Source organism: Ischnura elegans, chromosome 1, assembly GCF_921293095.1.
Source record: "Ischnura elegans chromosome 1, ioIscEleg1.1, whole genome shotgun sequence".
NCBI classification, from domain to species: Eukaryota; Metazoa; Arthropoda; class Insecta; order Odonata; family Coenagrionidae; genus Ischnura; species Ischnura elegans.
This window is the reverse complement of record NC_060246.1, coordinates 140628867-140648565: the sequence shown is the minus strand read 5'-3', so window position 1 is coordinate 140648565 and position 19699 is coordinate 140628867. Positions and strand designations below refer to the sequence as shown.

The 19699-nt window shown below is 42.9% G+C and overlaps 2 protein-coding genes across 2 annotated transcripts in view; one reads left to right on the top strand and one right to left on the bottom strand.

Annotated features, from left to right (window-relative positions):
- Nucleotides 1-19699, bottom strand: part of LOC124171062 (CUGBP Elav-like family member 4) — a 711449-nt gene that overhangs the window by 246787 nt on the left and 444963 nt on the right. The window lies entirely within an intron of this gene.
- LOC124171100 lies at nucleotides 17802-18534 on the top strand. The gene is made up of 2 exons (XM_046550243.1): nucleotides 17802-17887; nucleotides 17999-18534. Exons 1-2 carry the CDS (start codon nucleotides 17840-17842, stop codon nucleotides 18527-18529), a joined length of 579 nt encoding a protein of 192 aa, XP_046406199.1. The 5' UTR covers nucleotides 17802-17839; the 3' UTR covers nucleotides 18530-18534.

Genomic DNA, 19699 nt, shown 5'->3' with positions numbered 1-19699 from the left:
TAAATACTTTATGAAATAAAATAGATTTAATTTAGAAAATGGAAAGATGCACCACCCCACATAAACATAATGTAGCTATTACATAAGAGTGTTTATTTTTTGAAAAAAGTTTTGGTTTTCCCATAAATTGATAATGTGATGTCGGTGTACCATTTTAAAAATTTTCATTTCAGTTCCGTACGAAATCTTACTTTAACTGGAAACCCCAGCAACCACGACTAAACAACCGTTATGCAAACGAAACCACAAGTTGACGTTACGAGCAAAGAGTTCCAATGGATTAATTTTTCACGAGCAAACAAATTTCCTCCCGAAACGAAAAAAAGGGTAGCTTTCCTTGGAAACCAAATCAGTTTAATCCCCATGGTGTGCTCATAGGCATCGCAGCGAATGAACTCATCTAGTTACATAATCATCTTCGGAATACTAACTGAGTAACGAATTTTACTTCTTAAAGCGAGTGCCGAATTCAAACGGTGGGGATGTTTTTCCAAACAAAAGGCTGCGTCGCTTAAAGCGATTGAAATGTCGAAAGTAAACTCTGCGTTCGGAGAGGAGTTTGGAAATTACAGCGAGATCAAATGTTTGAACCGTTACATTTTCGTAACCTCTACGTTAATTACGTGGAAGGTATTTGATGGCAGTTGTTTACACCGATGAAATCCACTTCATCTCTCTTATTTCGAACGGCGAACAGAGCACATTGTTTGGGCGGAGTCATATTTGCACGGGTTTTCTCCCTCCAAATCTTTCGCTTTTGTCGTGTTCCTTCCCCTTCCCCCCTGCCTTCAATAAAAATTCTCCCTCGAGCAAGTTTGCTTTTCACCTCCCTGACAACGGTAGTTGAATAAAAAAAATTGGTCCTGGATAACATTAAGAACAGAAATTCCCAATTCACTCGATATAAACTTCCGCACCAAAAACCTATAGGAATTTCATTGAAAACTATAAGGCCACTAGCAACAAAAGGGACGTGCGTTATCACTTATGTTTATTGTGAAGTTTGAGACATTATCGAGAGGGCATGAAGAAGTGTGATGACATTTTCGAGAGAAATTCATATTCGGTTACAGTTGTCTTTGTCCATAGTTGCTACTAGTTTGCAATTTTCACGAATCGGGCCTTGGACAATCTCAGACGACTCTGCAAAAGAATGATATATTAAAAATACTGAAGTTACAAATGAGTAATTTGTAGCTTCAGCATTCAGCTATGTATAATGTATCTGAACAGAGCCTCAAGAAGTTAAAAATACAATATGCTGTTAAGATAATGTGATTAAGGTGTAGAATGCGCTTACTAAAAGGTAGCTAGTAAAAGAAGTAGTGGTAGTTAGTAGTAAATAATATAAATTCATTGTCATCAGCAAATTAACTGCCTTTTTAGTAAGCAGCAAATTTGCTGATGTCAATGAATTTATAATGGACCTCCAACCTTTCCTGGAAATGAGTAAACTATCATTACCCAAACTCATGGCATTAAACCAAAAGGAAACCCTTGAACTCGAGCATTATAAATCGCGTCACAATTGCGTATGAGAGAGTTTATGTTTTACATGCAGCATTATTTGACAATATTTTGCCTCTCCTCTTTAAAGAGCACATTCAAAGGAAAATTGCGAAGCTTCATAATTGAAGGACACATCATTCATTAGAAAACCTTTCATATTCCGTAATTTATCATTCAATTATTATTATCATTCCTATTCCATAGGATTATTTGAAACACCGCAAATCAGTGGAGGATGTGGGACACTTAACCACTACTACTAGTCCCGGGACTTTGGAACACGGGTCAATGACCTCATGTTCTATAATTCTGGCACCTCCTGACCCACCCCCACCTCCTTCCCCTCGTCGAACCCACCCCCACCTCCTTCCTTTCGCAGGACCCACCCCCTCCTCCTTCCCCCTGACCCACCCTCACCTCCTCCCCCTCGTCGGACCCACCCCCGTCCCTTGGCATAACTCTAACCCCTCTGGAGGAACAGGGGTTCGATGACCTGCCTTTCTAACCCTTCTTGGTACCCCAGCGACTCCTGCCTATAGGACAAAGAATAGCCTTTGCGCCATACCCTCCCACGTAGCAAAACCCAACCCTGATTTCATAATTAAAGTGTCTTCGGACATTATGGAAAGCAGTAACCTTTTCCGCTGGCCTCGTAAGTTGAAGTCTCCGAGAACCATAACCCTATTTATTACCAGAGGTTGCATGCGGGGTTTTTCTAAATAGTATAGTGGAAAGAAAGACATGGTAAATTCGATCATTTTATTTAAAAGGTTCATGAATACAAAAATATGATGAAAGAAAAATAAAATAAATGTATGTATCACATTTTCCATTCATTAATCAGAGCCTGAGGAGCACACAGCGACATAATCAGTGATGAAATCATTTCCTTCGCGAGTTGATAAGACTGCGCGAATTTCCCTTGAAAGGGCTTCCGCGTTTAAGGAGTTTGGTGGATTTCCAATCTCTGACATGTTGATTTTCACAGTGTCAACGTATTCACAAAAAGCTCTCTCGTGATTGCTATTGCTCTCACTGTGATATGAATTGAAAACAGCATCAACGTATGCACTTACAAGTCTTAGAGTGAACGAAGACCATGCGTTCCGTTCCCCCCATCGCATTCTAACACAATCAGCATAGGCCAACAGTCCATCCCAAGAGGATTTCGCCAAGTAAACACTGGTTAGTTCATTATTGTCTTTTTTGTCCTCCAAGATGATGGATTTTGTGCCGTATATGCATTTGAATTTTAAAACACAGTTCCCTATTGGGATACTATGCGGCACCGTATCACTATGAAAATATGAATTTATCAGTTTCTCATTTTTCATTAACTCACACCAGCCCAAATAGTCCAACACGACAGAGAAGCGTCCAACTTTGCTCAGCGCTATGAAGGGGTTGCACTTGTTTTTCAAGTCAATGCCGATTGTCATTCGCTTTGTATCACTGTAATTCACTTTATAACCACATTCAAGTATCCCGAGGTGTTGAGGTTTTCGAGTCAGCGGCAGCGAGGGCTCACACATGGCTTGTTCCTCCTCTTCAATCTCCGGCATGATGGACGGTTCGTAGGACGGACGTGTGTACCGGCGGCTATGGGGTGGCCGAGGCGAGTACGGGCGTGAACCCCGACGATGGGACGATCCTCTCACCCCACCTCTCCCCGGCATCCGGAAGGAACCTCTAGGTGTGTCCATGGCTGTGGGATGACTGGTGACTGTCCTTTCAGTGCTGGGCTCTTTCTGTTCTCCCCTGGTAGGGGTAAAGACGGAGGGAAAGAGGAGAAGCGGGGAGGGGAGGAAAAGATGGTCGCTTCGCACCGACGCTCGTATAGGGTGTAGATACTGTCGCGGCCCTCCCGACTTGCACGCAGAATAGAGATTTATACGTAGAGCATGAATTACACCGTCTATCGAATATTTTATCAAAGAGAATTAAAATGAGCCTATCGTTGCAGTCGTGGTCTGCGCTGAATATATTTAAAAATTTCTTCATGGAAAACCCCGTGCAACGGTAAGCTAGGAATACGGATGTGTAAAGACCACACGTTGCTGAAGTCCAGCTCTGGAGATGTACGTTGTTGTACCGCCATGACTTGCATTCCCTATTAAGAAAGGTTTTATGATCTTTGATAAGTGGAGGCAGTCCATAGCTATCAAAGTATTCCCCTTTTCCCTTTTCATCTATAAATATTCCAATCCAATGCGATCCTGACTTTCTCTGGGGGTCTGTATTCACTACCAGGGCTGAGGGATGAGTGCAGTTTTTAGGCAAGTTATCTGCTGCAAACACACCTTTGAAAAATGAACGAGTCTCACAATGTTTGTTTAGAGCGCGCGTCAGTTGAATACCGTCCATCTAGCTCACTCCTTTCGAAATGAGAAGTCCATCTCATTTCATACGTCTTTATGCACGATACATTGCACGTAGGTGATGATATAAATATGGGGCAGTAAGGATTCCATCGATGATGCTCCTTTTCTGGCAAATCCCATGCCTCCCAAGCCCCTATAGCGATACCACACACACTGCATATAGCAACGTCGCGTATTCCCGAATAGAAAAAGCCAGCATCTGCTAAACGTTTTGTACTTAAAGCAAACCTACTCGACGCCCCATTAAACGATTTAACATGAAATTCGGGAGATGAAATCCTCTTCAATCCATCTTTGCGTAGCCATTTAAGGAGGTAAACGCAATTTATCGTTGCACAGTCAAACTTTCTGCTTCGATGATTAACAGGACAGATGTTAGTGGGTAGAGTAGTTTTGAATTTTAATTTCTTAAGAGAGGGGCATCCTAAAACTTCCAAATCGAGTACTTCCCGGAGAATCAAGACTTTTTTTAGGAACTCGCACTTTTCTCGACCTTTTGAAAACACAAAAGTACACGCAGATGTATGATATTCTAGAATAAAGCGTAAATCTGTGTATTCGGTATATCCATCGTCCCAAGAGAGGCCGTGATAATGTCTTTTTAACCATAAATCCTCCTTCTCCTCTTTCTCACTTCTCCTACTCCTCGAATAGGGGGGTTTGAATAGCCATGTTTTTGCGCTGTTACTATCAGAGGTAACGATGGATAGTTCTTTTACGACTAGCTCGCCCTCGTGTTTGAAGCACTGAATATCCACAATAGCTGCCATCTCAGAGCGGCGTCACTTCGTACTGAAAGCTAGTTAGGAGTTCGAACGCTTATAAGTCTTACCTCTCCTAGTTTCGGAACTCTCACCCCTATCCTCCTCCCCCTTCCCCTTTTCTCCCTCTTTCACACTTCCCTCCACCTTGAGGTGTTCTTCCGCTCTCTCTCTCTCTCTCTCCTCTCTCTCTCTCCTTCTCTCTCTCTCTCTCTCCTTCTCTCTCTCTCCCTACGGGCGCTAACTACTGTAATCTACTCCGACATTGCGATGCCGATCGATTTCGAGAATATTATTAAATTCTGCGTACAACAGACAGTTTATAGTCTCGGCCAAAGCGTTTTTAAATCTTACTTCCAGACGAAGGCTTCCATGCCTCTGTAGACTCCAATGAGAGGCGTTAGCCTCTAAATCAGGTGTCAGATCAAATGCGGTGAGGAAGTTACCGTCCTTATAATCTTCCCTGGGTATACCATTGCCATCGTCTTGAAAGTGAATGCCTGTGCCTGAGAAGAGCGTGTGATAAGCCGGTAGGAAAAGGCCAGATCCCGAAAAATCAGGTTGCAACGGCCTGTTTGGAATCTGTTTCCCATCAAGATACAGAGACAAGAATGTGAGGTTGAAATTCTGGAAATTAAATGGATTGGATACCATATCTCCATTGAACGCTGCGTTTGAGACAAATCCTACAATCACACGCTTTGGAAGTTGTCCCAAGAAAATGTTATCCATAGTTTTACTCTGCACATCCTTCGAAATCGTGATGGTCTTAATATCCACACGTGTGATTGGATATTTCGCTGTGGATTTTTCTAGAGCGCGACTGTGCCCTATTAACACCGACGGGCTTATTTTCACTTTACGAATGAGAAGTGCCGCGTCAAGTATTTTCACTTTAACGTTGTCGTATATTCTCGAAGCCATCATGTTAAATTCCGACTTTGACCGAACGAGTTTCAGACGCATCTCTACTCCGTTCAGAAGAAATTTTTCCTGGTTGAATAGATCGCAATGTAGATGGCCCATTAATTCTACAGAACGTCCTTCGTCAGTGTATCGACGTCTTTTAATGGCTCCTGTATTTTTACGACAATCGTCCATTAACCCTGGTGTGTCAGCGTACCAGAGCGCTTCCGTGAGATGTGAAGTCTTCGCAGCGGGCCCGTAATTGAGAATTGTTTCAATGTATGCTCGATACGGATACGTATGACTAGGGGGCGTCACCAATTTTTGATTTAGGAAAACATCCACTTGGGAGAATAGAGAATGGAGCCATAGATTTACCGGGCCGATTACAGAATCGTCCACAGCCAACTGTGTCGGTCGCTCTACTCGCGCTGTTATGGATATAAGCGTATGCGAAAGATCTAAGTACTCCTCACCATGTCCTGGTATTACGAACTCCAAAGGAGCGTCATCGGACAGGGTAGAAACGGGTTTATAGTGTATCCACTGACCATCCTCGATACTCGTTTGTGTTGGCGGCACGGAAAAAAGATCGAGTTCAGACTTTACACATTCACAGGATTGGTGGTGCAGAAAAGACATTTTAGGTAAATATGTCCTTCAAGTCTTGCTTAGAAATCTTTCTTGACAGAACCGTCGTCGTCTTCTTCCCCTTAATCTTCCTCTTCTTCTTTGAAGTAGATGTCTTACTCCCTCGGGTGGTAGTCTTCGACTGAGACTTCCTCTTACGCGTTTTCTGAATATACCCACCCCCTGTCATCCTCTGTATTTTACTCTCCGCCCTTCTCATGAGATTCTCTCCAGCCTCTAGAACGCGTTTGCGTATCACCCTTTTTACAGGCTGTGCATCGTTCGAGGCCAAGTCGCCAATGACATTCATTCCGGTTCTAAGAGCCTCGTGACCCACGGTGCGAGCACCGCTTTTCAGTAATGGCAGCACGGATCGAAAGAGCCCTCCCAGAAACTTCCCTATACCGTGACCTTTTTGATAGCTAACTCCCTGATAAACAGATCCCACCCCATTTCCAACCTGATTTAGGTAGTAACGAGTGTAAGGATCGTAGTTGTTATTCGTCTTTACCATAGCTCCCACGCTTGCGAAAGTGAAGTACTACAGCTGATGTCCCATAAAGAAATGGTATGGGATGACCCGCGTGAGTCCTTAAATCTATTTCTATCGTGTCAAACTCTCTCTTCATAATAGGAACGTAGAATGGTCTGCTGAAAACGTGGTTAACGTTGAGACCAAATTTTTTTTTCTCGGCCGCCGTACTAACTATTCGCAGGAGAGGGGCTACAGTATCGCCTATTACCTGCGGCTCGACGATGTCGCAATAAACGTATATCTGAGAGGGGTAGCCTATATCGAGGTCGGGTTTGCGCCTAGCTTTTTTCTGCTCCACAATGTCACCCCCAGGCTCGAACCCTAGTTGCAACGCCAAAATTTCAGATATGGTAACAACTGTGTCTATCGCCTCAATTGTAATAACTCCCCGTTCGTTGTAAGAAAATTTCACATCGTTAGAGCTAGAAATCTTCTTTAGATCTTCGTTAAATGTCTCAACGAGATCTACGATAGATGAGTAGTGACTCGCCGGTAGTTTTCTGTAATAAGAGTCGTTGCTACTGGCATGGTAAACGGAATATTCGCGCTGTTTACCATAAACGTTGCAAATTGTCATGGGGAAGTGAATCTCTGCGAGAGAGACCTCCCACTGCCCGTCCAAAGAGATATTTCTAGGCAGAAGACATGTAAATTTAGAGGTTGTGTTGCTCCCATGACTAGACATAGAGCTGTTACTAGGGAGCGTGAGGTAGAACTCTTCAGACATCATAACTTCTTTATCGATGACGCTGGAATCCACGAGTTGAATTTGGTGGGATATCCTCTCCACTTGACAAGCGCCTCTTTTCTGATCCCTCTCCCCCTCGTTTGAAGTACTTTATCTATTTTGAATGTCCTCGATTTAGAGAGAATAATTTTTTGTAATTCGGGTTCATAAAAAGTACCTTCGATTATTTCGCCTTCTAAATCTCTTAACTCGTAAACTGGCGGCCGCCTCTTAATAACTCTCTCAACTATAAATATTTCTTCACTCCAATTCGATTCGTATCCTTTCCGAAATGACACCTTCTCTCTACTTATTCTCACTCTGTCTCCAACTTTCAGGCGCGCTCTTACGCTCTTCTTCTTCACAGCGCCGTGGACATTATTCCACACTTGAAGAATATTATTCTCGGTAACGTCCGCTGGAGCCATCTTGATTGTAGAGTGAATGGATTTATTGTACGCGTCTACGATCTTCTGAAGGACTTCAACGTATCTCTTGGTGTTGTACATCGTAAAATATCGCCACATCCGAGATTTAAGAGTTCTATTTAGGCGTTCAACTATCGATGATTTGGTGTCCGGATTATTAGAATGGTAATAACCAATCGAATTCTTTTTTAAAAAGTCCTGAAATGTTTTGTTTAAAAATTCGCTGCCCTTATCGGTCATGAGTTTGAGAGGTTTTCGTTTCGTTGATTTCAATATTCGATAAAAACCCTCTGTCACATTTGCGCCTGTCTTTGAGCGCAGAGGGACCGCCCATGAAAAGCGACTAAATACATCGATCACAGTGAGAATATAATTGAATCCATCGTTCTGCTTTCTTATATGCTTCATATCATTTAAATCCGCCTGCCACAGATCGTCCATATTGTCGACAATATATCTATTTCTTTGAAACTTTCGTTTTAAGGGCTTATGAAGCGTGTATGCATCTTGTTTCTGAAGCCATATTCTGACGTCTTTCCTTGACAAAGTAGGTGGTGCAGCTTTCCACAGCTTCTCTGCTCCGGAATATGACGCAGGATGCGCAGGGTCGTAATAAATATTTCGAAGTATCGAATCCACAGACTTCTTCATTTTTTAAAGCGATATGGAGTCCAGCGCTGAATGATCGTCTCCTTAGCGGAGGATGAACTCTTTGGTGAACTCTGAGTCCTCCGACGCATAAATGGCAGCCTTTCTACGTTACGTTCTCTCACCTTCGGTGTGTGGCTCTGAATGATTTGAAGCCGCGGGCGATTCCCTATATATTCCATTGGCGTGTTTATTTCCGATAATAATGACGCGAAGGAAGCGATACCGATAGGGTTTGAATTTTTCCTCTCTCTCATTATATCTCCAACTAGATCTATGATATTGGACCCTGGAATAACGCCACCATTGATGGTAACCGTTCCATCAGAGCTCCAGCTGATTTTATCTGACAACGAGATTCTGTTCACGAGAAGCTCAGCCCTTTTCCTGTATTTCAGTGGTACTGAATTAATAATTTCAGACCGTAGGGGAATGCGTCTCTCCTCTCCTGCAGCGACAGAACTTTCATCGTCCACGTTGCGTTCCTTTTCCATTATAGGTAGACCTAATGGTTTCCTTTCCTCTCCCGCAAAGTGTAGAAAACGATGGAGACATTGTTTATATAACTTCCATTTTTCACTGTCTGATTGCATGGGTGCGCGTAAAATTCTCTCCATCTCGTCATCTAGGGCCGAGAGGACTTGGCCGCTGTTGGTCATCGGAACGGTTGGGTTATTCATGCGATGCAAAGTTTCATGAGGAACAAGCACCATTTTCTTAGCGTGATCCATTACTTATAAGGCTGGAAATGACACCAGTTATAACTGGTAAGAGTAGTGGTAAAATAAAACCTCCCGATTGCACAATTAATTTCTTCTTTTTCTGCCAACAGCCTTTTCCCGTTGCGAGTTTACGCAGTAAAGCTTTGTGTCTCGCTAATCGCTTTTTCTGTGCAGCAGTCAAATCCACTCTCCCTTTCAGCGTGTTATCAACAATTTCACATATGGTTCTGGTGAGCCCAGGGTCCGCCGTTTTGAGAATTGCTGCGCGTATCGAAGGTTTACAGCGTGCAATGAAGCTCAGAATATCGATGTGTTTAGCTATCCTCTGCTTCATGGTGACTAAAACATTGACCAAGTGTCTGTTTCTATTTATTACCATTCCAGCGACGAGTCGTTCGATTTCATTTCCTCGGTTGGTAGAAATAATGATGTGCATCGTCCGGAAATATTTTGGCACGAAATCGAAATGCATCGGGTGTGGATTGCTTTAAATCGATGAATAAATATCCATGAGCTTCTTGCGCTGCATCGTCATACGCGTCTTGCAAAAATCTGATGTCTCTCGGATAAATCTGCCGTGCGAGGCTCAAAATCTGACTCCTATCCCTAGGATTTTTAAAGTATACAACGTAGTGGGTATTGAGTGATAGATCTCTAGCTCCCTTTCCCTGATGAAACAGATTCTGAGTCAGATGGATAATACTTATATTTCTGTGGTGGCTTCCCCTTGAGAATAAATCTACCACGACTCTATCGCTACTTTCCATCATTAAATCGTCTAGGATCATTAATTTAGCGCCGCTTGACGGCTGAATACTCTTCATATCTGGTAGTCCTTCATGAAAAGTGACACCCAAAGGTTTTAAAGACTCGTAAGAAGGCTGCCATTCTGCATAACACCAGATTATGTCGGAAAACGACACGTCAAACATATCCTTTTGAAGTGTTATCAGCTTACTTGTAAAACAAGTCTTACCACATGAGGAAGGGCCTGCAACTAACGCGCAGAAAGGATGCTTCAGCCTTAGATCCATCTTAGAGATTAAGCAATTCTAGGTTGGGTTTACGCTTATATTGGATAACAAACCACATCACTACGCTACTTGGTCTCGACACATGCATTTGATAAAAGAAGGACTACTCTTTGTTGAATTCCCATGGTAGGAGTTCTTAAGCCCATCCACCACGTCAAGGTGATAGTCCATCGGAGGGAAAAATGATAAAATAATAGAAGAAGTATACAAATAAAAATTGAAAGTAATATTCTTAAGTAAATCGAAATTAAAATACAGAGGTATTTTTAAATAATAAAAAATAATAGAAGTATACAAATAAAAAAAAAAAAGGGAAATAATATTCTTGATTAAACTGAATTAAAATAAAGAAATATTTTGAGAGAGAAAGATGAAGTGAAATAAAAATGTGTTATTCAAAAGAGATGCACAATTTCAGTTTAAGTAAAGAGAAGCTATTTACGAGAAATAAAGATAAATGAAAAATAAGAATGCATATTGGAGAGTGAAACTTAAAGGAAAATGAAAAGAAATAGTGAGGTTACTGATAATATAGAAAAGAATGAGAAGTTGTAGGCAGACAGCTTCAATCTCCTCTTCTTCGTTTAAACCCATAAGGAAGCGTACAAAAATCTTCGGTCCTTTTCCTCTTTGTGTAGACAACTCGGAACAGCTTTGTCTCAGTCCTCGTCGCAATGTCATGGTTCTTCAGGCGATAGATACGGTGGTTGTATGTTAATCTCCGCCCCGGAGCATCTTCAAGAACCATCTTTTTCAGCGCATCAAAGCACACATTTTGGTCGTTTGATACGTTTATAGTGATGCCTCTCACTTTGCAGACTTTTTTCTCGAAAGTTGGAGAACATTTCGAGCGCACCACATATGCATAGTTCTTTGGTCCACCAGACACAAATTCAGAGATGAAACACCCTTCTCCCAGGGGTGCGATCTCGTCAGTCATATCACCCAAATAGTCGCCAATCGGCGGTGCCCATTCCCCGGGTTTTTGTGTGTAGATGCAGCTGTCTGTGTCGTGATAAATCGTGCGTCTATTCAGATGCTCAAGATACTTGTACAGCTCGAGCCTAGCATGAGCAGTTGTGTAGCACGCCAATACAATATTACCGCTAGGTGTGGCGCTAACTGCATCGGCGGCCTCTTCCCAGTGCACATATAACATTTCATCATTTAAGCCGTGTCCCAACTCGTTAGCCATTAGGCATCATGTATTTAGCCAGCCAGATTCTGGGCAGCCAACCACAAGGGAGCATGAATTGGGACATCCTTACGGAGGTGCTGCCATCTACTGGGCACTAGGCCAATGCAAAACAAGAGATAATCGGAATGATTTGAACAAATGATGAACAAAACCCACCCTAAATTGTTAAAATGTGATTTTGAGTATTAGATGTCGGAGAAGAGTATTTAATCATAATTTTAGTATCTTAGACAACCTTTTTGTAATAGTAAAGTAGGGGTATACTTTCAAATTCGTATTTTTAGTTCCGTATGGTTTTGTTAAAGAGGTTTTAGCTAAGTTGGTGGCGAAATGTTAACGTATATCCCTTTTAATTGGTTTGAAATATTTAAATAGTCTCTCAACCAAGTACTTTTTTGAATTCCTTATATTTTAGCAATTTAATTTTTAGTTTTGTATTATTAGAACAGGTCTATTTAGTCTATTCAAACGGTTACCGTCTGATTTGGGATTTATTTTCTAAATTTATTTAAAGTATGGTTTACGTACAAAAATCAGGTTTCGGTATCATCTTTTAATCACCATACATTTTAATTTTTGTTACTTATTCCGATTCCAATTTCGGGACTTTGTCCAATAACATATAATAATAATTGTTTATTCTTACGGGTGTTAACCTAATGTACAAAAAGTGTTAAATAAGAATTTAGACATAGTGTTACATAATTAAGAATATATTAGAAGCATATAAACATCAATAAGCATTATTTAACACGTTAGAAAAGTAAACGGTAGCAAAAGATAACATGTGATCGGTATAAAAAGTTATAAAATAACATATACATACACAAGAAGCATATAAACATTAATTAGCATTAAAATTAACGCCGCCTTCTCTTTAACTAATTTCTCCGTAATTCTTACACTTCCATTAACGCAATTTCATTATTATAAACAAAATAAAAATTAATAATTATTCGAACAAGTCTCAAAATATCAACACTACTTGCAAACAAGTACTATCCCTTGTTGACAGCCATGATGCCCTTTCTCCTGAAGACGCTTTGCACGCTTTGAATCATGGGAAAAGTGGGGCGAAGGATGCACTCCTCGATGCCTAAATCTGGCGGCCGCGTTAGCTGCCTAAATTCCCTCCCTTATGCTGGCTAACGAGTTGGGACATCCTTCCAAGATGGCGTCATGGCTAAATCCTGGAATTGGCATAGCCAAATGGCCAATTGGGACACGGCTTTATTTCCACTGTCCGATGCACTTCGACCGTGGGACTCGATAGCATTGTGTATAACTCGTCCAATTTTTTTACTACACTTGTCTGAGCCAGGTTCTCACGCTGCCCAAACTTGCCCCAGAAACTGTTGAGCATGAGTTTTGCTAAAGATCGTTTTCCAGCGTTGAACTCCACATTCTTCTTCTCCAGACACACACCCTCTCTCTCGAGAAATAATTTTAAGTATCTCTCTTTCTCATCCTCGGAATTGCACCAACTAGGCCACCCACTAGCCTCTTGCTTAACTTTCAAAAAGTTATTTATGTAGCCCGAAAAAAGACCTCCCTCCCTCGTTTCCCTGGAATACTCTGTAATATCATCATAGTGCCAAGCTTCATGTATCTTCAGCACCTTATATCCCAGAGACACCGCCTTTTTTACCTCGTTGGTAACCCATGTCCCCATTAGCTTTCTTTCTTCTTGCGTGTGACAGCATGCCCCCTGATTTTCAACTAGCGCACATTTACGGCAAAGCGGAAAGAATAATTTTCCATTGGCCTTCATTGGCAATACTGGCAAGTAGAGGTCGGTAGGGGGAAGAACATCACAGCGCACCAATCCTTCAATCTCTTCGAGGGGAGGACAATCTTCGCCCACGTATATCACTGGATGCCCTAGAGGATATGCCTTGTACTTATTCACATAAGGATATAGTGAGCAGATGTCTATGTATTTTATTTCTTCCCCCTCCGACTCATTGGCCCGATGATAGAGTTTTATCGCGTTTGTCCGCCCTCCGTAGAAAGCGTCCCGGGGGTTTAGAGGACTTTTTTCGCACAACGGATGCTCCCTCAAGTACTCATGCAACTCGCTGTCTCTCTCTACCTCCCTATCGAACTCGCATTCCCACTTTTGGATTACCCTGTAGCCCCTTTGGGTAAAAAAATCCAATTTTCTCTCAGTCGTCTCGAACCTCGACTGCATGGTTTCTTGAGAGTTTTTATGAATGAGCTCATGTCTATTTGGAAAGCAGTTGGGGCAGCCGTGGTAAAAGCACCCGTTAAATTCGAAAATTATCTTCGAATCAGGGGTTTGCAAGTACCCGTCAACCTTCTTCCCCTCCCTTCTCACTTCTCTTCCATTTGCAGCGTGCTGTATCACTTGACCGCGACTTCGCTCCTCAGACAAAAGCCACTTAATGGCCTTTTGGGATTGAATGTCTGCCCATCTGTATCCTCTTGGAGGTATAATGGCTATCTCATTAGCTTTCAAGTATTTTTTCTTAAAAACGCACATACAAGCGCTGGCAATGGTCAGCGCCTCTCTGAAGGGATCCGTCTCGTTTAGGCTCAGAAAATCCTGCCTGAATTTTGTACAGGCTATACGAAGAATATTCACGTCTTGCACACAATACTTCACGATCTCCTCGTCCATTTTGAACACGTAATTGCTTTCCGTCATCTCTCTGTGCCAACTTAGAAAAATTTCTGCATCCTTCCTCGTCATCTGTTCCACACCGTAGTCAGCAGGTGGCGGCATAGATCCCTCGTATCTACTATTAGCATTCTTGTTAAACAGATGCGGGAAGTATCCTTTCGCTAGGGAGCTATCCAGTCCCAGCGTCTGCGGAAGTTTTGACAAAGGCATCGGAAGAAAATTGAGCGAGTCGATGAATTTAACCCCCTCATATTCCACAGATATCAATTTGGCCCCTGTAGAAATTATCTTCGGCTGCCAGTTCATTTTCTCCACCATTGCCTTTATGATGAAGTGGCTGTCGTAACCTTTGGCGTAATGTGCCACGCAAATTATCTCCTTAAAACCCCTACTCCTCATGACCACTACGGATTTTAAAAAGTCTAGGACTGGTTCCGAGTCGCGAAATACCTCCTGTCTTTCTCCACATTGAGTGCAAGCTTGCATAGATACATCATTAATGCACTCACCACAACATTTTTGTGCGACAAGGAGGTTAGGGGTATGGAGAAATTGTCCAGTTCTTTCAGGGAGAGGTGTGTCCTGTCTACACTCTATGTCATAAAAAATAAATAGAAACTTTGTCGCTGGCTTGTTTTGTTTCACCTTTGGCAACATGTAGCATTTTCTATCAGACACATGCCTACTCTTACACGTCTGGCAATAGACTTCGTCACAAACGTGCATCGATTTCGCGTGTTCCAAACTGTACACTCTTTGACAGTTCACACAATATTTTAAGACGTCGCACGGCGCCTTTCCTCTACCCCTCCTCTCTAAATGTTGCGTGAAACATCTTACTCCATAAAAGTTTCTGTTGCACACTTCACAAGTCACATTTGGCTCGCAAATATCGCATGGCGGCGATCTCATGCACCTGGAGCACTCTGATGCACATTTATGCTCGTAGAGGTGAGAAAAGCCTACCCGACAAGGCCTGCAGTAATAATCGTAACTAAAGGCCCCTTTTAGGGACACAATATAGTTGAAATGTTTATCCCCATAAATTAAGTCGATGTGTCTCCTTGCACTCCCATCTTCTGCCGGAGTTGATGGTCCTTCGAAGAGAACTTCTTTTCCCCTACGGTCCCCAAAAACTGTTAAACTGTATGACGGAAGGTGGTCTTGGAAGGATTTGAGATGCTCTAAACCACCGCCATTATTTAAATTTACCCCTGAAACTTCACACAGCTCTTCAGCCCTCTGCGTTTGTAAGCCACCACCTCTCTTCATTGCTTTATAAATTTTGTCGGTGTCTTCATGACGTGAAATCCCCACACATATAGCCCTAGCCAAGCAGAGGTTATCCCTATTGGAAATGACAACAATTGATTTCTTCGATTCGCAAAAGTCTTGGAAAGAACAGAGGCGATTTTTTAGGCGGCTCCCTCCGACAGGCATCTCGACATAGGTAAATGTTACATGCAGTATCCCGTTTAACAGAAAAGTCTCGTTGGACTGAATAACTTTTTCGATTCTTCCACAAATCACCTCGGCACTAAACTGATCAACTCGTCGATAGGAAATGTTAATCGGTTTTCCGGGATTTTCAGAGGTGTATATGGACATTCCCGCCTTACTGTTTGGAGGGATTCCTTCGGTCAACTCACTGATTAGCGCATCTAGTGATGCTTGAAACCATGCAAAGGGATCCATACCTTCGGGAGTTGGGCGCAAAACGCAAGAAATCTCCCGCCCGTTCAAGCGGAATTTTTTCAAACAACTTCGGTTCTCGGAAAGTATAGTGAAAAATATATTTTCGGGATCACCACCACCCTCTTGTGCTCCCCGCTGAGGTTCAACAGATGATTCCGCCGGCCCGTTTTCTTCGGGAGAACAATCCGCGCTCAATTCATCCATCACGTTAGATGTCAGAGCGTCTGATGAGCTGGGCTGTATACGCGGTCTATTTAACTCATTTGAGAGTGTGGAACTACTCCCCTGATCTTCGCGGGGGGTATTATCAGAGCTGGTGGCGCCACAGAACAATTCTCCTGTTAAAAAAGGAGGCGTTTCATGGTGAAGGGGAAGGAATGAATTTTCTAAAGACTCTAGCGCTTGGGAGTCGATATTAAAAGGAGTTTCTTCGAATCCAGGTGGAACGTGAGGAGAGAAAACATCCAATCCATGAAATTTATCCAAGTCGCTAGAGTGAGCAATATTTTCCTGTTGGTCAGAATTCTCTCTTTCAAACTCTGAAGGTGGACGAGTTGTATTTGAAGAGCTTGATGAGCTAGAGGTGGAGTTGATGTTCGGCATTGACGATGTAGAGAATCCATCGTCCGCAACCGGTAAGACAGAATCTGATGGCGGAGACACTGATTGATTAATCTCTTCTGCTGCTTGCGATTTCATCAAAAAGTCCACAAATCCACGATCAAGCGTGGGAAAAGGAGAGGCATTGCCTGGTGAAGCAGGTAACACCTGATGAGTCTCATTTTCCGTGTTTGAAAAATTAGGTGGGACGTTTAATGCCTTAGGGGCAACTGCAGTCGAAGCGGTCTGAGCTTTCTTCACATCTTGAATTATATTAATCAGATCGTCTACTCCCACTTCCTCCCCAAGCACAACCCTACGGTGCACCAAACCGTTCAAGGCACTGTTCAGAAGAGTTAAGTCTGTAAACGCTCCCGAACGATGGGCGCGAATTATTTCAGCGGCCGGCACGAATTCAAAAATTTTATCCATGATAATGATAATGATTTATTAACTCACTTCTTTTCCTGGCGATTCTGATGCGTTCCCCTCTGTAGATTCTGTTTTCAATTGGCTGCAACGTGTAGTCCCCACGAAAAGGTTGACAGCGCGGCGACTTCTCACTCTGGACCGACGTGTGATAAACTGGATAGCGAAATGTAAAGACAGTCGACACACTGACTACACCGCGACTTCTCACTCAGGATCGACGTGTGATAAGCAGGATAGCAAAGTGTATAGACAACCGACACACGTAGCACACAGCAACTCTGGCCTCTAGACGCAACCACGAGACAAACAAGCGATAGAGCTCTACTCTCAGCCCTTTTAAGGGTATGAACTGGCATACCCCCACTCAAAAAAAAAAATAAATAAATAAAAGGGGGTGAGTTTCCTTCGAAACGCATGGGAAAATACATTCACCTTGGTCTTTTCAGCATACATATTTCTCTTACTGACCATATCCTTCCAAGGGGTGAAGAACCCTTTTTACAAATCATAAGTAATTTTAGGAACACCTTAAGACACTTAAACACCTTTCACCATCCTTCCCGCGATTTATAGTTTGTCACACGAAATCTCTTTTTTCAAAATCGTTCAAGCCGTCACGGGAAAATTCTTTGGACCCTCGAAAAAGCGGCAATGCAAAAGTGGAGGGTCATCGACATAAGGCGCTAAACACAGCAGACCCTTTTCTCAACTCCCCCTTCACTCACATAACGTCGGCGCAGAACCTTACCGATCCGTGCCTGAAAGGCCACTGCAGAGCTGTTAAGAGGTGGCCGTCAAAAAATACGGAAAGGCATCCGCATTTAGACAATGCTTCCCAACTCCCTCCCTCCCTTTCTTTCACTTACGTACCTTCCCCCGCCTTTACTTCCCCCACCACTGGAAAAAGGGTTGCGAGTGGGTCTCAGTTGTCCCTTACCCGTCGGACGGAAAGCACGCATCCACGACCCACAACAGAGGCAATTATTGACATGGACGACAAGTATGAGAAAATCACTCCTGAGGAAATTGAACGAGAGGTAAGCACGTTGGCATTTTTTTTTTTTCTTACGGTCATTGTTACCAATCAATGTATTCGATTTTCAACTCCCCGAGTCCAGCACTGAAAACTTATAAATCCTTTATTTCAGATTCAAGCTGCCAACCTTTATAGCTGGGAAGATGACGATCACTCAGATTATGACGATCCACCATCCTCTATCAAGAACGGCTTTCGATGCTCTACACCCGTTACAGCAAAAAGAGAGTTTCCGGATGGCTTCTGGTCGCCGAATGGCGAGGTATTTGCGGCTGTAGGGAATACAGAGGAGATCAGCAGCACGGCGGAAACCGTAATCATCGACGCTGCAACGCATGATGATGATGATGATACAGAGGCCGAAATCCAAGACAGTCTGTTGCTTTCATTTGAACTATCAGAACCACTTTCCAGTGATTACTGTACGTGTGCCATTTGTGATAGCTGTGCCAAGAATATTGCGCGTGCTGTTGGTTCAAGTGACCATACCGTAAGAAAAATCTCAAATTGCCGCGAGTGTGAGTGTGTGACATGCAAAACATGCCTTAACGTGGCTTTTCACGAAGTAGTTTCAAACTACAGAGACATTTTACAGTGCAGAGAAGAAGTGACTCTAGAACCAGGATTTTATTTAAATATTTAACTGTAAAAAATAAATAAATAAATTATAAAATGAAATCTCTACCTTTCCTTCCAATTACCTGGCTGGCGCTCACATTTCTTATCATCTGCGTGATTGCAATACCTGTATTGGTTGATATGGATCATATTAAGGTTTGTTTGGGGGTAACAGGAGGAAGTGAGGGCACGGATTTATAGAAAGAGTCTTTCGCCATTTCCAAACTAGCCGTTTGTTACATAAGAATTTCCAAGTTGTCCGAAGACACTTTAATTACGAAACTAGGGCAGGGTTTGTGACGAGGGAGGGTATGGCACAGAGAATGATGCTTTGTCCTATAGGCAGGAGTCGCTAGGGTCCCAAGAAGGGCTGGAAAGGCAGGTCATCGAACCCCTGTTCCACAGAGAGAAAGGGTAAGTGGTTACATAAGAATTTCCAAAATCTCCGAAGACACTTTAATTACGGAACTAGGGCTGGGCTTGTGACGAGGGAGGGTATGCCACAAAGAATGATGCTTTGTCCTATAGGCAGGAGTCGCTAGGGTCCCAAGAAGGGCTGGAAAGGCAGGTCATCGAACCCCTGTTCCACAGAGAGAAGGGGTAAGTGGTTACATAAGAATTTCCAAAATCTCCGAAGACACTTTAATTACGGAACTAGGGCTGGGCTTGTGACGAGGGAGGGTATGCCACAAAGAATGATGCTTTGTCCTATAGGCAGGAGTCGCTAGGGTCCCAAGAAGGGTTGGAAAGGCAGGTCATCGAACCCCTGTTCCTCCAGAGGGGTTAGGGTTATGCCAAGGGACGGGGGTGGGTCCGACGAGGGGGAGGAGGTGAGGGTGGGTCAGGGGGAAGGAGGAGGGGGTGGGTCCTGCGAAAGGAAGGAGGTGGGGGTGGGTTCGACGAGGGGAAGGAGGTGGGGGTGGGTCAGGAGGTGCCAGAATTATAGAACATGAGGTCATTGACCCGTGTTCCAAAGTCCCGGGACTAGTAGTACCACTTATTGGAATATAAAGGCATATCGTATATTATTTTAAATGTTTTTCTCAATAGAATTTACTTCATCCAAAAATAATAACTTCTGATGAATTTCGGAAATATGACTTATTTGTTAAGCTGAATCACAAAAGAAGAGCTTGAAAAGATAATTTTTCGAGCTCTGCTTCATACTCCTATAAAAGGATATGATTAATTTAAG

What these genes read in the sequence shown, in the direction of transcription:
- LOC124171100 (XM_046550243.1), top strand. Translation starts at nt 17,840, where the DNA reads ATGGACGACAAGTATGAGAAAATCACTCCTGAGGAAATTGAACGAGAG. An exon ending in CTGAGGAAATTGAACGAGAG is followed by an intron (nt 17,888 to 17,998) that starts GTAAGCACGTTG and finishes CCTTTATTTCAG; the next exon opens with ATTCAAGCTGCCAACCTTTA.